The sequence below is a fragment of the Microcaecilia unicolor genome, chromosome 7 (assembly GCF_901765095.1).
Source record: "Microcaecilia unicolor chromosome 7, aMicUni1.1, whole genome shotgun sequence".
Taxonomy (NCBI): Eukaryota; Metazoa; Chordata; class Amphibia; order Gymnophiona; family Siphonopidae; genus Microcaecilia; species Microcaecilia unicolor.
The window spans coordinates 29,753,290-29,774,686 of NC_044037.1; the positions used below are offsets into that span (position 1 = coordinate 29,753,290).

Below are 21,397 nucleotides of genomic sequence, written 5' to 3' on the forward strand. Positions count from 1 at the left end.
AGGGCTTTTCAGCTTGGAGAAGAGATGGCTGAGGAGAGACATGATAGAGGTATATAAAATAATGAGTGGAGTGGAACAGGTGGATGTGAAGCGTCTGTTCACGCTTTCCAAAAATACTAGGACTAGGGGGCATGCGATGAAACTAGTGTAGTAAATTTAAAACAAATCAGAGAAAATATTTCTTCACCCAACGCATAATTAAACTCTGGAATTCGTTGCCGGAGAACATGGTGAAGGTGGTTAGCTTGGCAGAGTTTAAAAAGGGGTTAGACGGTTTCCTAAATGACAAGTCCATAAACCACTACTAAATGGACTTGGGAAAAATCCACAATTCTGGGAATAACATGTATAGAATGTTTTTGTACGTTTGGGAAGCTTGCCAGGTGCCCTTGGCCTGGATTGGCCGCTGTTGTGGACAGGATGCTGGGCTCGATGGACCCTTGGTCTTTTCTCAGTGTGGCATTACTTATGTACATGTTCTGACCTAGATATATCAGTTCTGATTTCTACATTCTATCTAAAATGCAGCTGAAAGCTTACTACAGTTCAGGTGGGTGAAAAAAAGCATAATATAAAAATTGTTACAGTTGGGCACTAATTATCCTTGGCAAACCTTATGAAGTTAGAAGAAGGAACTGAGGAGGGGTCAATTTTTTTTTATGCTGACAATATCTTTAAAATAATATTCTTCATTTACCCAAATATTGTACACTGCAAAGTGAGTGCACTGCGAGTCAATTACACTTTTTAAGAAATATAGCTCAAGAAAACAACTTCATGAACTTTAAAAACATCTACATTAATTTAATAGTTTGATTACAAATCAGATTTCTATTAACAGTGCACAAGGTATCATTAAAATGCTAATAAACTTGTTCACTAAAAATAAAGTTCTATACACGGTTTGTCCACCATGCATGATTGTTTTCACTGTATGAGGCTGAGTCAAATCTCTTGCATGACTGGTTAAAATAAACATGATTTGTTTGAAAGTATGAAATAAGATACAAACCTCAGTAACAAAATTTTGAAAAATGCATCTTTAAGCCTTATCCACAATCTCCTAGACTATCTACTACGACAAATCAGTCACTTTTTGGTGCTTTCTTTTGCTTTACTGTGGCGCATAACTTGTTCCTTTGATATACACTAGCTATAGAGTCACTGCATTTTCTTGGCATACACAACCGTAGGCTGTTTAAATTGTAATGTGGACTCTTAGCATCCACATTCATCCCAAATAAAAACTGGGGTCTTAGTAGGTAGTAGTGATACAGTCTATACAATCAATAAAACATGAAGTTTGGAAATGGTACTTGGCCTCCTGTTTAGATCTGTAGGGTTTCAAAAACTTGTGTCCTACAATATCATCTGGGATGATTGTATTAGGCCATGATTTAGGTCTAGGCAACCACTGTATGCAAAAATTTGGAAGATATCAAATCCCTGGGCTGAAGGGCAGCTTACTTCTACCAGTTGTAGGATTGTGCTCTCCAATTTCTAGGGCCCCCCCCCCCTCATGGCTAACTCTCCAATTCTGCCTTTGGATGCCAGAAATGCTAAATCTGGCCCTGGGCCATACAAAAAGGTATCATTGTTTACTTAAGACTCCAAATGTATTTTATTTATTAGCACTTTGTATATGTTATCTTTCTGAAAACAATCAAGGTGGTTTACAAATGTTACATGGTAACAATAGTATAATCCACTTAGTTAAGACATAAATCAGCTACATGAAGTAGCAAAGTACAGTAATACCTCGGTTTTCGTTGACTTGGGTTATCGACGATTTTTTCCGTGAAATCTTTGTCTCAGTTTTCGTCAGTTGCCTCGGATTTCACCAGCGTGGCCACGTGGTCTTGCTGCTAATTTTGCAAAAACAAAGGGCCACCCACGCATTCTCCTGCTCAGTGTGGCGTTGCCTCAGTTTTTGTCGGTTTTGGATTTCGCCGATTGTTTTCGGAGGGATTATCGACGAAAACCGAAGTATCACTGTACTACATATATACTACACACAATATAAAAGCTCCTTGTCCCGATTCCCCTTTCTCACATCGAAATTAAAATACAATAGGATACTTGACTCACTAATTGCTTTGTGTATTAACGATAATCATCACCCAATCATACAAATAATTTAGGGATAAAAAAATACTGTTTCCCCAGACTACTGTGACTATAATCCAGCACACCTTTTAAGGAGGGGGTGGGGGGTGGGGCTACTGTTAAGATGTGCTGTTTTACTAGTTTATTATAACTAGGTCTCATTGTACTAAAGGGGACTTGTGCTAAAATAGCACAAGTTAGTGGTAAAATAACAACATGTCGTAACAGTAGCCCATGTTGATAAGTACATCCTTCTCTACAGCTAACAAAACAGAATTGAAGCAATTCTATAAACTGGTGCCTAGCGGTACGTGTCGCATGCATCAAACTGACAGTTAGGCGTCTAGGTACAATATTATAGGGTGGTGCCTAAATGCCATATCACCCGTTATTCAGTGCTATTTAACCAGCCAGGAACGGCTCCCCTGGCTGGTTAAATAGCACTTAGCCAGCTATATCCCCTGCTGAATATTCACCAACAGCTAGTTATCTCCCGTTGAATATTCATGGTCAGCGCATAGTGGCTAACTGGCTATATTGTGCGATGTAGGCGGCTAGCTACGAGTATTCAAACGTTGGCCAGCTCAATTCTACGGCCAAATGGGCCTGTGTAAATAGCAGTCCTGTCTTTGGCCACTAAGCTGGCCAGTTCTGAATACTGGCTTAGCCGGCTAAGTTTTTTTATAGCCACCAAAAATAAATCTGATATTCAATGCTGGGTCATTGGAAATGGCCTGGCATTGAATAAACTGGGCTCACTGCCGACCACAGGAGTCAGCCGGGCTGCCTCCCGTGGTCTGAACATTGCCCCCATACTATTTGCAAGGGGAGTGTACACGTAGGCAGAGCATTGGCGTGTCTCCCAGTTATGTGCATACTATAAATTATGTGGCATAAGAGAGCTGACATCGGCTACTATTCTAGAATAGAATCTTGGCACTGTGATGCCATTATAGAATAGGTGTTGTGCATAGCACTGGAATGCTTAAATTGAGGTGCCAATTTATGGACTTGCTCTGAATACCTTCTCTCAGAATCAGCATTTTATGTTTGGGAATTAAGCAGGGTGTGGTGGGATTAGTTCCTGAATAGGAGATTGTTTTCATTGCCACTAAAAACAAACAATCAATCCACTGGTTCCCAAATCTGCCCTGGGGGAATCCCAGCCAGTCAGGTTTTCAGGATATCTGCAATGAATATTCATGAGTTTGCATGTACTGCTTTCATTACATGCAAATCTAACTCTTGAATATTCATTGTGGACATCCTGAAAACCTGACTGGTTGCGGTACCCCCAGGCAAGGCTTAGGAACCACTGCAATAACCAAATAAACTCAGCACTATCCTCCATAACCATTAACATCTAGATTTTCATTTTAAACTACATCATCATTGTACTGTTTTTTTTCTGTAGCAGCAATCTCACTATTTACTTGATGTTTGAGAAAAACTGACCATCGCTTCTTAGCAAACTGGAGTTTGCAGCCAAACACAAATCTCTTTGGATCAACTTTCGCTTTCCTTTTAAATTACAGCTGGTTGATATTGGAAGGCAGTGGTTAAAATGTTTTTTCTGTTTTGTTAAATGATTTTATTTTCATAAGAGGAGGACTTTTATCAGGGTGAAACCAAAAGGCTTCAGTTTCTAGAATGGACAACCTAGCGTCTTACACACCCACATGAATTTGCAGCAGCCCTATGCCCATTTCAGCTGCCTCTAGACACCTTACAAAACAATTAGCAAACTTCGATACTAGTGCAAAATAGGTTCAGCACTGAAACTGTCGATAATGTGCTGTTAATGATGGTGAAATATTTTTTTTTTTGGTTAGGTGTTAGCTTTAAAAAAATGCACCCTTTTATTTTTTTCTCTGATACAATATTGGGAAGATAGTACACTATTACAAATTATCTTATCTGAAAACAGATTTGAAATGCTTTTTAGAGATGAAGCAGACTTCTTTATGAGCTGATCCAGTTACGAGGAAAAAATCCGTATCTTCTCTCCTTGCATGGCAGTTTGTTTCACCAAGGGTCTACGAAAGCTCTTTGTTAGCGTTTGTAAAAGTGGACATGAGGTTTAATTGTGGGATTTGTGCTGAATGTTCTTTAGCTTTGAGCCTCAGAGCCGCGATGCTAGACGTTTTCCTTTCAGCCGCTGCCAGATCAGTGAAGGCAGTCAGAGCAGGATCCGATGCAGGTCCTGGAGCTTTTATTAATACTGAGGCTGTCGTCATGAGAGGATTTAGAGCACTGAGAAACCTACAAGAAATAAAGAATCAGCATTCTTAAAAATGAAGGGTCATTTTTAAAGAGAATCCATTTGGTTGTTAACTTCTCTACCCATAGCCCTGAAATGTGTGGCACAGTGTTGAGCCAAGCTCCGCTTTCTTCCAGTTTTGCGGATTCACTCGATTTCTGTCATCCTTAGAATGCATGGGTCACTTTCACACACGAAGCCCTTATTCAATACAGATTTTATTGTTCCATGAACACGGAACGGCAAAAGGTTCTTTTTGAAGAAGGCCTATAATAATTCATCTAGTATCAGCACTGCAGACTAAAAATGCAGCTCTAGCTAGACTAACTGGAGAGACTGGATAGGCGAATCAGTCACGTCCTCCTGTCACCTGCTCTGTCCTTGGATTTCACACAGCAAGAACCAATACAGGGAATTGTCACAAACACATGCCACTAGAAAGGGCAAGCATTGTGGTTGCTGGGTTAGTCCATTTAAACATGAAGAAATAAGGGACAAAACTTGTATGTGAGAGTTCCTAGAACAGGGGTGGGCAACAACAGTCTTAGGGAGCCGCAACCCAGTCAGGTTTTCAAGATTTCCACAATGAATATGCATGAAATCTATTTATATACAGTGGAGGCAGCACACGCACACACTGTAACTTAGATCAGTTCTTTATCTCTTGCTTAACTATACAAAGAACTTGCCTTGATTTTACCTAACCATCAGATTATCCCAAATGACTCTGTACCACGCATCTTGTCCCCATCACATAACATGAGCCTGCAAATTGGTGGGAAAATGTGGGATACAAATGCAACAAATAATAATAAATAAAATAAATAATCTGCTCTTGGTCCCTCAGCTATATGGTAAGCCGTATTGTAGAAAAGCTTTACCATCATACTGTTAGTTGAATGTTCTAATGCATGCTTATTAGGTGTATCATTAGTATTTTGTTAACATTGTATTATTTTTATTGTTTTTATTTTTTTGTTACATTTGTACCCCGCGCTTTCCCACTCATGGCAGGCTCAATGTGGCTTACATGGGGCAATGGAGGGTTAAGTGACTTGCCCAGAGTCACAAGGAGCTGCCTGTGCCTGAAGTGGGAATCAAACTCAGTTCCCCAGGACCAAAGTCCACCACCCTAACCACTAGGCCACTCCTCCACTGTTGCTACTATTTGAGATTCTACATGGAATGTTGCTATTCTACTAACAACATTCCATGTAGAAGTTGGCCCTTGCAGATCACCAATGTGGCCGCGCAGGCTTCTGCTTCTGTGAGTCTGACGTCCTGCACGTATCACAGAAACAGAAGCCTGCGCAGCCTTCTACATGGAATGTTGCTAGTGGAATAGCAACATTCCATGTAGAATCTCCAATAGTAGCAACATTCCATGTAGAATCTCCAATAGTATCTATTTTATTTTTGTTACATTTGTACCCTGCGCTTTCCCACTCATGGCAGGCTCAATACGGCTTACATGGGGCAATGGAGGGTTAAGTGACTTGCCCAGAGTCACAAGGAGCTGCCTGTGCCTGAAGTGGGAATCAAACTCAGTTCCTCAGTTCCCCAGGACCAAAGTCCACCACCCTAACCACTAGGCCACTCCTCCACTGTTGCTATTATTTGAGATTCTACATGGAATGTTGCTATTCTACTAGCAACATTCCATGTAGAAGTCGGCCCTTGCAGATCACCAATGTGGCCGCGCAGGCTTCTACATGGAATGTTTCTAGTGGAATAGCAACATTCCATGTAGAATCTCCAATAGTAGCAACATTCCATGTAGAATCTCCAATAGTATCTATTTTATTTTTGTTACATTTGTACCCTGCGCTTTCCCACTCATGGCAGGCTCAATGCGGCTTACATGGGGCAATGGAGGGTTAAGTGACTTGCCCAGTCACAAGGAGCTGCCTGTGCCTGAAGTGGGAATGGAGCTCAGTTCCTCAGTTCCCCAGGACCAAAGTCCACCACCCCAACCACTAGGCCACTCCTCCACTCATTCTTGGTTATTTTTCTGTCCTGCCAGTGCTATGGTGCAATCCTGCTCTGCACATGGCTACTTTCAGGATGTAGAAGGATTTAAAATTTCTGGCCAATACATCTGGCCATTTGGTATTTGTTTTCCAGTGCTGTTAAATGTGCATATTTTTGATACTGTTTCATGCTAGTTCTATTATTAGGTTTCAGTTTACTGTTTTCAAGTTTACCTCATTTATTGTATTTATGTTTATTCTTGGTTATTTTACTATGGTTACGCTGTTAACAAAATTGTAAGTTTTATGTTAAACTGTACCTGCTTTACACTGCCTTGGGTGAACCTCTTCATAAAGGCGGTTAATAAATCCCAAATAAATAAATAAATGCAAATCAATCTCACACATATTCATTGTGGAAATCTTGAAAACCCAACTGGGGTATGGTCTTTGAGGACTGTGGTTGCCCATCCCTGTCCTAGATCGATACAGGTTATTTCTCTGCTAGATATGGTTATCCTTTTGGCTAGTTTAAAAATATATTACACAAAACTGTCAGTCTGTCCTTGGAACTGATATAAGAGTCTTATATACCCTAGGTGAATCTTCAGCCAGGGGCGTAGGCAGCAGTCTACTTTTTTCTGGGAGGGGGGGGGGGGGGTGGACTGGATGGGGTGTACCACACATTTCTTCTCTGGTCCCCCTCCCCCTGCATTAAGAATCATACATTGGCTGGTGGGAATGCTCAAGTATGCGTGGGAGTGCCGGTGTTGGAAGGTCAGGTGGAAAGTATGCCGCTAGCTTCCTCCCTGCTGAGGCAGCACAGGGGGTAGGTTTGGGCAGTGGATCTCTTCAGCTGGTGACGCTTGGGCATTCCTATCATTCACTGACTAGGTGAAGCAGTTATGGAAGGAGCCTGAACCCAATGTGGGGGAGGGGGCAGCCCCCCTCCGTGGTTATGCCACTGCTTGCACCCCTTTCAATTAAATTTCTGGCCCCTAGATCCCCCCCCCCCTCCCACTGAGATTATGATAGTTCAGCAACCACTCTCTAACACCAACACCACTCTCTAAAAACTAGTAGTAAATCCCTTACACCATATCCTTTAGTTTCCACGCCCCAAAGGCGACTGATCTGACCTTGTCTTCCTTTATCTGTTCACAATGTAACCCATAATTGTAATGTAATGTAATGTAAGAAACTCTATTTCCATTATTTACAATGTATTGTAAGCCACACTGAGCCCGCAAATAGGTGGGAAAATGTGGGATACAAATGCAACTAAATAAATAAATACTCTAAAAAGGCATAATAGGAATCAGTGGCGTACCAAGGGGGGGGGGGGCGGTCTGCCCCGGGTGCATGCCGCTGGGGGGTGCCGCGGTGCGCGCCCGCTCCGAGTTCGCTAAACGTCGCTCGTTCGCTGCAGCTCCCTCTGCCCCGGAACAGGTTACTTCCTGTTCTGGGGCAGAGGGAGCTGCAGCGAAGCGAAGTTTAGCGAACTCGGAGCGGGCGCGCGCCGCGGCACCCCCCCAGTGGCGTGCGTCATTTTGCCGGGGGTGGGGGTGGGGCGCATCGCCGCTCCGCCCCGGGTGCCATCCAGGCCAGGAACGCCACTGATTGGAATATTTGAGGACTGTCCACCCTCCTTGCAGATAAAAGTAGGTACTGATTGCTCTTTTAATTTGTCTAGCCATTAGGGCCTACAGCTTTCCTTGACTGCAGTTGCTCTTTCCTGTCACCCAGATATTGACACCCTAGGCAACTGCCTAGTTTGCACAATGATTAGGCCTTTGCTTTGTGGTTTTCCTCATCTCTGCCTATATTAGTTTGCACAACTTTTTATGTGCATTGTGTAGGCTTATATAAGTGATGGTATAGGCGGGATATCAAAGATGAACTATGACCTATAAACTCATGGCGTTTTCAATTTTTAGCATTTTTCTGTCCTGCCAGTGCTATGGTGCAATCTTGCTCTGCACCTGGCTACTTTCAGGATGTAGCAGGATTTAAAATTTCTGGCCAATACATCTGCAGTATTCAGATACTTCAGGCATACTGTTTAACCAGTAGGAACTGAAATTCCATAGGGATGGGCACACAAATAAGTTTTGCGTTTGTGATATATATTTTTTTCATTGTTAAATGATTGCCATTAGTCTGTAAACCGCTTAGATCTGCCAGTTAGGAGAAGCGGAATAGAAATCCTCAATAAATAAACAACTGTGCACTTTTCTTAAAGAAGATGCACTATTTGGAGAAGAGACGGCTGAGGGGAGACATGATAGAGGTATATAAAATATTGAGTGGAGTGGAACAGGTGGATGTGAAGCATCTGTTCACGCTTTCCAAAAATACTAGGACTAGGGGGCATGCGATGAAACTACAGTGTAGTAAATTTAAAACAAATCGGAGAAAAAGTTTCTTCACGCAACGCATAATTAAACTCTGGAATTTGTTGCTGGAGAACGTGGTGAAGGCGGTTAGCTTAGCAGAGTTTAAAAAGGGGTTAGACGGTTTCCTAAAGGACAAGTCCATAAACCACTACTAAATGGACTTGGAAAAATCCACAATTCCAGGAATAACATGCATAGAATGTTTGTACATTTGGGAAGCTCGCCAGGTGCCCTTGGCCTGGATTGGCCGCTGTTGTGGACAGGATGCTGGGCTTGATGGACCTTTGGACTTTTCCCAGTGTGGCATAACTTATGTACTTTCCCAAGAAGGTGTGCATGTGCAATGGTTTGTGCATGTGTAGTAGATCATGCATGCGCATCCTTTGGTATTAGTAGCATGGAATGTTGCTAGTCTTTGGGGTTCTGGAATCTTGTTATTGTTTGGGATTCCGGAATGCCGCTACTATTGGGTTTCTGCCAGGTACTTGTGACCTGGATTGGCCACTGTTGGAAGCAGGAGATTGGGCTAGATGGACCATTAAGTAGTCTGATCCAATATAGCTATTCTTATGCTTTTATGAAAGAGTGCATTCTATGTGCAAATAGTGCATCCAGTGTGCATTATAGGCTGGATTCAGTAAATGGCCCCAAATATTAGGTGCCAGGAAAAATCAGCACCCAGCGCCATTCTATAAAGGATGAGTGCTCTTTATAGAACAGCTCATAGCGCCGATTCCCGCAACAAACTTTGGGCACGAGGACTTACACTAGCTGCAACATGGTGTAAATCCTGGCATGCAAGGTGAGTGCACATCCCTAAAATTCTATAACACTGCATATAACTTTTCAGGAGGCCCCGACCCACCCATACCTCTCCCATGGCCACACCCTCTTTTGGGTGTACAGAGCTGTTTGGTTTTTCAGATCAGTCAGCTTTGTATAACATTCCTTTTTGTTGATCTAGTAGGGCAATTAGTTAGTTTGTGTCTTGGGTTTCTCACAGACCATATACAGGATTGCTTAGCCCTAGTAATGGGCTATAAACTTAAAAGTGTATGTTTCTTTATTTCAAACAGACTCTGAATTAAAACAGAGCCATTTTCAGTGAAGGACCAGTATGAGTGATAGGTAAAGAGGTTACAAAGGGCAAATGATGAATACTTGAGAAAAACAACAAAGAAACAGAATTATGTGAAGATGACCTTACAGGTCAGAGTTGAAGAATACCAGATAAGAGAGAAGGCATTAAGTGATTGGATAAAAGGAAGCTTCAGTTTTCTGCCCGAGCACATTTTATTCTAGAACAGAATCTGTCAGCTTCCGAAGGAAAACAGAGAGAAAGGGAGATTCTATTTTACTTAAACTGAAATTTGGACTGATATAAATAGTAATTCAATTTTCTGTTATACTGAGATAAAAGAATTTTTTGTAACCATTTATTTACCCTAATAAATTTTAGCATTATTATAAAAGAGAAAAACTGAACTCTAAAGTGTTTTTCCTTTGCCAGAAGGGCTTGCTTTTTTTCTAGTCTCTTCTGTTCAGCTCCCTTTTACAGGCAAGAAGGGAGTGCCCTATATACATGGGCTACACAATATGGAATTTGCGCACGCAGTGTTATAGAATAGTGCACAGCTAGATGTGCATTCAAATCTTAACCGGCGCCAATCAACATCTATGAGCAACCAATTATTGACTGTTAAATGACTCGTTAACCTACTAAGTTGCGTTTTACATTTCAGCGCACAAATCTGAGTTTATAGAATCTGGGGGTATGTGTACCAAGTGCACACTCTTAACCACAAGCAATATTAATTGTAAATGACTGCCTATCCCTATTCCATACAACAGAAGAACAGGTAGGATTATAAACTGGGAAAAATATATCAGATGTGCACCAATGTTGGCAGCCTTATTTAAACTGACTTCTTAAAAAAAAAGTCTGAAAATCATTTGTTTGCACTTTTTGAAAAGCATGGGCGTGAAAGAGCAGGCTGTAGTAGCTGGCCACATCTCACTTTGTAATGCAGAAATTGCAATACATGTAATCTTGAACCCTAAACATTCATAAAGGCTTGCCTTCTCGGTCCCTGCTCTTGCAATGCTGTATGTTACAGAGCACATGTCAAAGCAGGAAACAAGGATACATTTTCAGTTATGTGCCCAACAACAAACTAATCTGTGGTTTTTTAAGCATGCATAACAACCTGAGTCAATATTCAAAAGCATGCATCCAGAGAGCAGCACCGGCTGAACAGGAGATGCTGAGGCCTCTGAGTCCTTAGACTTCCTCAGCATCATCTGGACAGTGGTGGGCTGGTTCTGAGCTTACCTGGATAGTGACAATATTCAGTCCCCTATCCGGATAACTTAGGACAGCAAAAAGGCTAGTTAAAAATGATGCCACCCATGGTTAAATACATGCCGGCAACTTTACCTACTGGGAGCATAAAGTTAAGTGTGCTATCAGCATGCTGATTCCATATCTTAGCTTTGAAAATATAAATTTTGCATGTTAATTCATAACATGCCCTGAGACGTCCCCTTTGTTGTGTGGCCGAATTTCTGTGCACTATGAACTTACATCTGACCTTTCAGACAGCTGAAAATCTGTCTCTAGGTGACATACGCATAACTCTCTTTTATTTAGTGCACGTCCATCCCAACGAAGCTTTCAAGATGTAACCCCCAAATGCAGACAGTTCTGAAACTTTACCCAGACTGCTCAGCTTACCAAGCTGTGCTTCTTGGCTCTCCTGCTCTCTCTTTGGGGACTTATTCCTTGGGCTCTTTTTTGTGGTTGTCGTGGTAATTATAATTTCATGCATTTTCCCTTTTAACTTGGAAGGCATGTTTTTACTGTAGCGCAGACATGGTTTTATTTAAAACCCTCTGAATTATTGGTGCTGTAATCATTTATCAACATAGAAAGAAATCAGTGAAAGGTAGGGCAGTACATAATGTCATTAAAAATGACAGCCTTTTTTCAATGAAATACGATCAGTGTGGTAGTTTTATCAAACTGCTAGCTGTAAAAGCTGGAAAATACCTTGTAGCACTGCTTCTTTATAACCAAGGACTATATTCTATATACCACACCTAAAAATTTGGCGCCAAAATGAAATTCGCCCAAGAGCGGTTTATAGAATACGGCAAGTGCCCGTACACGCAACTAAATTTAGTTGCAGGCAGTTACGCCAAGTAAAACCTGGTGTAAATGCAGAAGCCTAAATTAGGTGCAGACTGGGTCTGTTCTATAACAATGTGCTTAGATGACCCGCCCATTCCATGCCCATGGCCACGCCCCCTTTTTCCAACTATGCAACTTAGAATTTATGCGCAGTACCTTATAGAATACACCTTTACTGTTCTGCGTGCAAATTCTAATTAATGCCAATTAGTGTCAATAACTGCTTAAGTAGCAATTATCAGCGCTGACTGGCTTGTTAACCAGTTAGGTTATGCGCATTGTTATGGAATACGCTTCGATTTCCAAGCAGAAATCTCGGTGTGATATCTAGAAGTCAGGGGCAAATCCCTGGAAAGGGCAGGATTTTGAAATACACGGTACCTTTTATTTAGACATGAAAAGCTTGTAAAAGGCAATTTTCAAAAGACATTTACGTAGGTAAAATGGCTGCACTGAAATATGCCCTCCTGGAATGCAGTTAAAAGCACTATTCTTGTGCGTGTGTTTTGGTTGGGGAAGAAAAACAAACAAACTTTCTGTGTATATTCGATTTTCAAATGTATCTACAAAAGACATTACCATGAACTATTACAGGAAAAAAAAACCCAAAACCTGAATGACAGCTCAGTAGGTGAACAATTCTCAATGAAGATCGCTCTCTTAGGGGGAATTCATCAAGGGATCACATTTTGCCACATGTTGATTCCTCATGGATTCAGCAACCTGTGGGATCCTGGTACTGCAGGTTGTGGAATCCCATGGTAAAAGAAAAACTCTGCTTGTAAACCACCTTGTAAGAAGTGTTATTCTTTGTACCCAGAGGCATCGGGCCACAAAGCCACCAATGAAATGTGCCCAGCAAGCATAATCCCCCTACCCCTGAAAAATAAGATTCTGAGAACTTTTAAACAGCTATTTACACCTACCTGCCAAAGTATGGACTCAAAATGGGATTTCTGAAGAGGGATGTCCAGGTGAGGTTACTGAGGCCAACTGAGCCCAAGGCAGCGGGGCCAAAGGCTGGGGTGACAGGTGGCATGGTCATTGTAGACACAGGCACCGACCTCCATGCAGGGTCCAGAAGAGGAGGGGTGCTCAGTGGAACATCTAAATACAGACCCAGTGGAGGAGGCAACGACATTCCAGGAACGTTACCCAGTATTTCAGTTTTCTCTCGTTTCCTCCACTTTGCTCTTCGGTTTTGAAACCAAACCTATAACAATAAAAATAAAATGGCTGCCTTCAGAAACTTGGCATTCTGGGACTAATTATACAGTTTTGTTTTTATTAATTTATTTATAAAACTGATTCCCCCGCTTACACCTAAGCGGTTTACAAATAAAAACACACACAAAATTCAACACATACTACTCATAATTAACACAGACTTTCAGGTACACGTCATTGGATCTCGGCAAACGTTTCCAAAAATAAATGAGAGTTTTCAATGCCTGTTTGAACTGCTGCAAAGTTCAACACAACCACAAATGTCCAGGCACTTTGTTCCACAATAGCGGCCCTGCTACAGAAAAGGCAGTAGTCATAGTTCCCACATAATGAATACTGGCCAACGACGGAACTGAAAGATATCCAGCTCCCTCAGATCTTCAACGTTCTTGACAATATGTGAAACTTTACTGCCTTTAATAGATACAAAGGGCCAGGCTGGTGCAATGCCCCTGTAAATGACAGTCAAATACACTTTTTCACCTACGTTGCTATTGCTTTGGATGCATGCTTGGAACAACATTTTGAGATTGTTTCACGGTTTGTGGCTTGCTGTGTGTGCTTTCCTCCTGGCAACTTTGCATTGCCCAATTTGGATGCCTCCCTGTTGGGCTGACATAAAATGCAAGCAACTCGCTGACTTTATCTATTGCTTTACATCAGTTGCCCACCAATGTCTTTGGTTTTCTTCAGCTCAATCTAACATGAATTTGGTGCAATTTAAAGGGGCTGGTGTCAAGAGGAGTGTTGTCTCCTTTATAGGACTTGTACATTAAGGTATCAAAGAGGCAGTGAAAAGAGCAGTAGAAGGAAACATCGCCTGGAGTGGCAGCTCCAGGAGGGTCAAAGGTTGTTTTGTAAATATATTTCATCCTGTTTTCCAATACTGTGGGGCACTTTTACTAAGCTGTGTAAGCTTCTATGCGCGCATAACGCGTGCCAAAATGGAGTTACTGCCCGACTACTGCATCGCTCTTGTGGTAATTTCATTTTTGGCGCGTGTCTGAAAAATATTTTTTTATTTTCGGGCACGCGTAACGGACGCGCACCAAGTGGTATTTAACGCACATAGGTCATTACTGTCCAGATTCTTTACAGCAAGGTCAATGGCTGGTGGTAAGGTCTCAGACCAAAAAAATGGACGCGTGGCAATTTTGATTTTGCCACACATCCATTTTTGGCAAAAAAAAAAAGAGACCCTTTTTACAGGCGCGCTAAAAACTCGCACCTTGACTACCAAAAGCCATTTTTCAGCGCACCTTTGTAAAAGGACCCCTGTGTTTGCTGGCAACTTTAGCAGAGACTTAAAATACTGCCACTCTCTTTTTGTCATTATTAATACAGTTCATATTACCTGATATTCCACTTATTTGATAAAGCTAACTCATGAATATGACGGCATAGGGCCCGATATTCAAGAATGATTTAACTGGGCAGGAGAGACTCCTGTTTGCTAAAATTGTGCTGAGTGAGTTGGGAGGAGATATTCCTTCACTTAACTGGACAGAGCTGCTGCATTATCGGCTCTGCAAACCGCAGCACTCACAGTTAGGGTCAGATTTAGTACAGTGCAGGGGCGTAGCTATGTGGGGCCACGGGGGCATGGGCCCCCATAAATTTGGAACCTGGCCCCCCCGCCGCCAACCCTTCGACCCCCCCTCCCCCTCCCGCTGCCAACACTCACTCACTGCCGCCGTCGCGTACCTTTGCTGGCGGGGGTCCCCAACCCCCGCCAGCCGAAGTCCTCTTCTCCGGCCCGGCCGCGTTGCTGATCTGCAAGGTTTCTGTTTCTGTGAGTCTGACGTCCTGGACGTACGTGAAGGACGTCAGACTCACAGAAACAGAAGCCTTGCAGATCAGCGGGGGTTGAGGACCCCCGCCAGCAAAGGCACCCGACAGCAGCGGCGGGGGAGGGTTGGCAGCAGCGGGAAGGGGGGCCAAGGGTTGGCATTTGGGGGGGGGGGGAGTCAAAGGTGGCAGTGGGGGGGGGGGGGGTCGGCAGCGCCGGGGGGGGGGGGGGCTAAAATGTGCCCCCTCACCTCAGGCTCTGGACCCTCCTCCCGCCGAAGTCTGGCTACGCCCCTGGTACAGGGCCCTCAAAGTTAGGTGTCATCATGATCTACATTAAGACAGTATTCTGTAAAGGGTTCAGCACAGTGCGCTGTTTACAGAATACTAGCTTTGCACACTTCTTACGCCTAACTATGAGCAAAAGCACTTATGTCTGCCAAAAGCTGGTGTAAATGTTTGGGTCCAACTGATGGCAGTTAGGAGCACAAATGCAGGTCTTTCATAACAACGCACCAAATTTCTGGGAACGCCCGCCCCTAAACTGCCCATGGCCACACCCCCATTGAAGTTGTGCGCTATGAAATTTAGGCCTGCATGTTTTAATTATTTTTAAAAAAATTATATTTTGCGCGATCCCAAAGTCCTTGGTGGATCACAATTATACATACACGTTAACCAACAAAAACTACAACGGACAAACAATAACAAAAAAAAATAAATTGTGAAATCTGATAAAAACAAATAACAGACGCTAATAAATCTCACCCTCTTCATTCAGAATAGGGGATAGGGCAGATCCACATATAGGGCCAGACTCTATATATGGCACCTAAAAATTATGTGTGGAACTAAGCACATTCTATAAGATTTAGGTGCGGTTTATAGACTACGCTTAGTTGATACCGCAGCGCCTATATCTACGTGCTCCCATTTATACCAATAAAAACCTGGTGTAAATCCGCGTGCGTACATTTAGGCGCACTGACCCGTATTCTGTAATTACATGCGGAAATTTCAGAATGCCCATGAAACGTCCATAAACACGCACATTTTAAGCTATGCATGTTTATTTTGAACTGCGCGCTTTCCAATATAGGCACAGTTCCTTATAGAATACGCTTAGCAACTTCCACGCATAAGTTGTCATAATTGCCAATTAGTGCTGGCTATTACTTGTTAAGTACTGTTAAAAACACTGATTGGCTTGTTACACCAATTAAGTTACGAGCGTATTCCACACGGAAATCCAGGCGTCACATATAGAATCTGCCCCATAGGGCCTTATTCTATAAAAGGTTATGCTCCTAAATTTACACTCCTAAAATTTATGCTCCTAAATTTATGAGCATAATTTATAAATTGCAGTATAGATTTGGCTCGTAATTTAGGAGTGTAAATTTAGGCGAATGAACTTTTTAGAATAAGGCCCATAACTCCTAATTGTTGCTTTGTGTTCTATACAGAATCTAAGTGCTGGGGCAGACCAGGGGGTGGAGTCTGGGTGGAGCCAGTGCGATAGCCAGTGCCTGCATAGCTAACTTGGAAAGTAAATCTAAATAAATAATTAGTGGTCCTAACTTTGCCCAGTTAGCTATGGCGGGTTTGGCACTGAACATTGGCTGTACCCAGAGAGCCTCCAGGTGCTGCCAAAGACCCAAATATTCAGTGCTGGTGTTCTGGATAGGACCTGACAGTGAATATCTGGGTTTCATTTACCCAGCGACATCGGTGTTTAAGAAATGCTGACCACCAATGGCTGAATATTGACTCAAAATTTGAACACTCATCCTTCTGGTTGAGCAAGGTATATAATGGTGCTAGTCAGACATTACCAACATTTACACAGTCCAGCTTCTTAGTGACTTCCTGAGAAATCTTACAAGGTAGCTGTAACTACTGTGCAAAGGTATAGCCAAGTCAGTAAGCAATAGCATGTGCCCTTTACCCACAACATGGCGTTTTGCTAAGCTATTACACTTTCAGATTCTTTAGGTTAGTCCCTTGCAGTTTTTCTAAATCCTGGAAGTAGTCACAGGCCACTAGACACCGGGGATATGAGTTAGGTAGGCCTGGAGGAGGAGGCTTTTGATTGAGGGGTGTCTAGAAAGGCCATTTGGATTGAGGGGGTGTCTGGTTGCTACAGCACAATGGCTTGATTTGGGGAGGGATGCTTTAGCCACCAATATAATTTAAGGGTGCCAGCCTCTTTAACATGCGGCCCAGGAGCATCGAGCCACAGCTTGGTGACCTGATGCTCCTGGAATACTGCTGCTTATGAGATGGCTCACAAACAACCTTATGCATTTACCATGAAAATCAGCAACCTGCAGTACTGATATACTGCAGGTTTGATGACTCCAGTGGTAAATCAAGGTGTGGTAAAAGCTTGTCTTTTCCCGCAACTTAATAACCATGCAAAACTCCAAAAGAATTGGAAAACAATAAGTACGTAAGTATGGCAATAATTATGTACTTAAGAAGGTCCATCAAGTCCAGCATCCTGTTTCCAACAGTGGCCAATCCAGGTCACAAGTACCTGGCAAGATCCCCAAAAAGTACAATACATTTTATGCTGCTTATCCTAGAAACAACCTTGCTTGGTGGCAACCCTTATATTTCACGACAGTTATAATCATCGACAATCCCTTCCTCCTCCCTTGCTAGTGCTCAATATTTACTCCACGTGTATAATTAGTTTTTTTATGAAGATTTCCAAACTAATTATACACGTGGAGTAAATATTGAGCACTATCCAGGGAACAGGAAGGGATTGTCGATGATTATAACTGTCGTGAAATATAAGGGTTGCCACCAAGCAAGGTGGTAAAAACTACCAACGCGACTGTATGAGACTTTCCCAACAACATACCAGTTATATAGCAGTTGGCCGTTTCTATTTTCTACTAGTTCCTGTACTGTATATTCAGACCATTATAGTAGAACATTGCTATCCTATCCTAGAAACAAGCAGTAGATTTTCCCCAAGTCCATTTTAATAATGGTCTATGGACTTTTCCTTTAGGAATTCATCTAAACCTTTTTTAAACCCTGTTAAGCTAACTGCTTTTAGTACATTCTCTGGCAACAAATTCTAGTGTTTAATTACACGTTGAGTGAAGAAAAATTTTATCTGATTCGTTTTAAATTTACTACTTTGTACCTCCATTGTGTGCTCCCTAGTCCTGGTATTTTTGGAAAGAGTACACAATCAATTCACGTCTACCCATTCCACGCCACTCATTATTTTATAGACCTCTACCATATCTCCCCTCAGTCCAAGTTGAAGAGCCCTAGCCACTTTAGCCTTTCCTCGTAGGGATGTCGTCCCATCCCCTTTATCATTATAATGTCCTCATTTTTGTTTTCCATTCCTTTCCTAATAATACCTAAAATTCTATTTGCTTTCTTAGCCGCCACACACTGAGTAGAGGGTTACAACGTATCATCAATGATGACGCCTAGACCCTTTTCCTGGTCGGTGACTCCTAATGTGGAACCTTGCATCACCTAGCTATAATTTGGGATCCTCTTTCCCACATGCATCACTTTGCACTTGCTCACATTAAACAGCATTGACCATTTAGATGCCCAGTCTCGTAAGATCCTCTTGTAATTTTTCACAATCCTCTTGTGATTTGACATCTTTGATCAACTTTGTGTCATCAGCAAATTTAATTACCTTGCTAGTTACTCCCATCTCTAGATCATTTATAAATATGTTAAAAAGTAGCAGTCCCATCACAGACCCCTGGGGAACCCCACTATCTACCCTTCTCCATTGAGAATACTGACCATTTAACCCTACTCTCTGTTTTCTATCTTTTAACCAGTTTTTAATCCACAGTAGGACACTACCTCCTATCCCATGACTCTTTCATGAGGTACTTTAATTTCCCGCATCTCCTCTGGAACCTTTTTTTAAAAAATCGGCGTTACATTGGCCACCCTCCAATCTTCCGGTACCATGCTGCTTGATTTTATGTTTAAATGATTTTTATTGAAAATTCAGCATTATACACCTAAGTAAAACATTGTTCCGCACAGAGTTCAAAACCAACCCTGCTGCATATAAACAACTTAATATTAATCAGCATCCAAAGATATTTTAAACATTTTCACCCCTACTCTACCCCACCCCTCTCCTTATTCCCCACGAGCATTGTCAGAACTCTAACCCCAGGCCAGCCAGAGTACTATAGTCACCCTCTCCCTCGTCGCTTATAACCAACGTCCCCTCCCCCATCTATATCCCGGTAGGTCTAGGCTTTGATGACCTTCCGGGATGATGAATGGGAAGCCTCTGGTGTTTCAACAGCTTTAGTAATGCTGCTGCATACATATGCAAATAGAGAAGTATGAAAAATGAACATGAAAATCCTACTCCATGTAACCAGACCAAGTCTTCAATACTATCACCAAGAATGCAACAATATATAACGCCCATGCTTATCCCGCGCTACCACCCGAGGCGTACATTGCAGATTTTTATGGATCAAAACCGCCACACCCCCCCCACCCCTCGCTGATGCAAAAAAGCAGTCCCCCACCCAACGCTGTTTTAACTTTAAATGTTCGGAATCTGACAATTTAGTTTCCTGAAGGCATGCCAGAGCGACTTTGTGACGCTGAAGGGTAGACAAAATTTTTGTCCGTTTAATTGGGGAAGTGATACCTGATACATTCCAGGAGATGAGTCTAGGAACCGGCACTCTATCCAGTATCCCAATTCCAAATCACACAAGAAAGACCCACACATAAGATATCATGCGTTCCCCAGTGCCCAGCCCTCACCCCGGAACCCAAAACCACCTGACAGCCCCATAAAATGCCAAACCCCTGGGCAGCACGTAAAAGCATTACATATGTCATGGTATCCCCTCTACCCTTCCCCCGCTCCCAAGACCCCTCTCCTCCCCCCTCCCCCCACCACTCTCCATACTGTAACACAGAGAACTACAGCAATCACGTAATAACGCCAAAGGGCGTCCCCTCTTCCTAGAGAATGACACAACTAGATCCACCTTTTCGTAAAATTTCCACTCTGACACCTTCCACCCCCCCCACCCCCGATTCATACCTACCATACATGCTCCCCCACTCCCCTCCCGCCCAAGACTTGGACTCCCTAAACATAACCCCCACCCTCCCCCGCTATCTACCCCCCTAACTCTCTCCCCCCCTTTACAAACCACTCACACATGCCTTGCACTACCCCACACACTCACTACTCCATCACTTCCCATTTCTCCCAACCCCCAAACGTTACACCACCAGCCTCCTTCCCCCACAAATAGCCCTGAGACACTCATACCCCTCCATTCCGCCAGACAGATATTACATACTCTAAATCATGCGCCCTTTATCACCCCATTCCCCGCCAACTCAGACAACACCCCCCTCCTTACCACACTAAACTACAACCACCCCCTCTCCTGTATAACTCCCCACACTCTCACTACACACATTCTCCACATCTAATCCACGCCGAACAGCACACTCACTACACTTTCCCCTCCCCTCCCCCAATCATTTCCCTCTCCCACTCAAACCGTTTAAACCCTCAGCACTGACCTCTCTATTAAACCTGGCATCTCTCAGTCCAAAAATGTCCAAATCAACACCGAACTTCACTGTAGGAGCCTCAGCATCAGTCGATTCTGCCCTCAAACTCCGCAGCACCTCCAAGCTTATTCCTTGTATGGCTGACTCGAAGAGACTCCGTTTAACCAGTCCATCGCGCTTTCCGGAGTTTCATAGGCGCGCCAATGTCCGTTGTCCCATATCTTCAAAACTGCAGGATATCTCACTTGAAACTTGTATTTTCGCTCCACCAAACGGGCACACACTGCGGAGTATTGCTGGCTCTTCGCAGACAGAGCCGCGGAGTAGTCCTGAAACACCCGGATTAGGGAGGCATCCTTCTGCGCTGAGTTGCGGAACTTCGCAATGACTATTCTGGGCCGCCGCTCCCCCTGCCGATTTCACACCCAAGCGGTGCGCACGCTCCAGGCGCACCGGTTCTACTTCTTCCGACCCAGCTAACAAGGGACTTAACCAGCGCTCCAACATCTGCCGCAAGGACTTTTCAGGCACCGACTCCGGGATTCCCAGAGACCGAAGATGACCTCTGCGAGCCCTGTTTTCCAGCTCATCAAGCTTACACTGCTGAGCGCTGACCAGTTCCTGTAGGCGTGCGAGCTCCCCCGCTGGTTGTCTGCATGCCGTCCTCTAAGTCAGAAACTCGGCATTCCAACTCACCTGCTCTTCAGGTAAGCTCCGAGGTAAGTTGCGACATCCCCGTTATCTGTTCGGACAACTGCTGAAGCCGCGGATCCAAGGCCATCACTACCGCAGCCGTAAGCTGGGCAATCGCAGATTCCGTGCACGTTAACTGCGGGGCCTGTACTCGCTCCGCCATCTTGTCCTCAGCGTGCTTGCCATCCTGCTTACTGGAGTC

At 43.3% G+C, this 21,397-nt stretch overlaps 1 protein-coding gene across 1 annotated transcript in view; it reads right to left on the minus strand.

Annotated features, from left to right (window-relative positions):
* Nucleotides 1-798: 798 nt before the first annotated feature.
* The window catches only part of ESX1 (ESX homeobox 1), a 37,368-nt gene continuing 16,769 nt past the window's right edge, over nucleotides 799-21,397 (minus strand). The window contains exons 4-5 of the mRNA XM_030210034.1: nucleotides 12,849-13,135; nucleotides 799-4,368 (exon numbers count right to left, since the gene is read on the minus strand). Of these exons, the coding sequence (XP_030065894.1) occupies nucleotides 4,143-4,368; nucleotides 12,849-13,135 (513 nt within the window). The 3' untranslated portion in view covers nucleotides 799-4,142. The remainder of the gene's footprint in view (nucleotides 4,369-12,848; nucleotides 13,136-21,397) is intronic.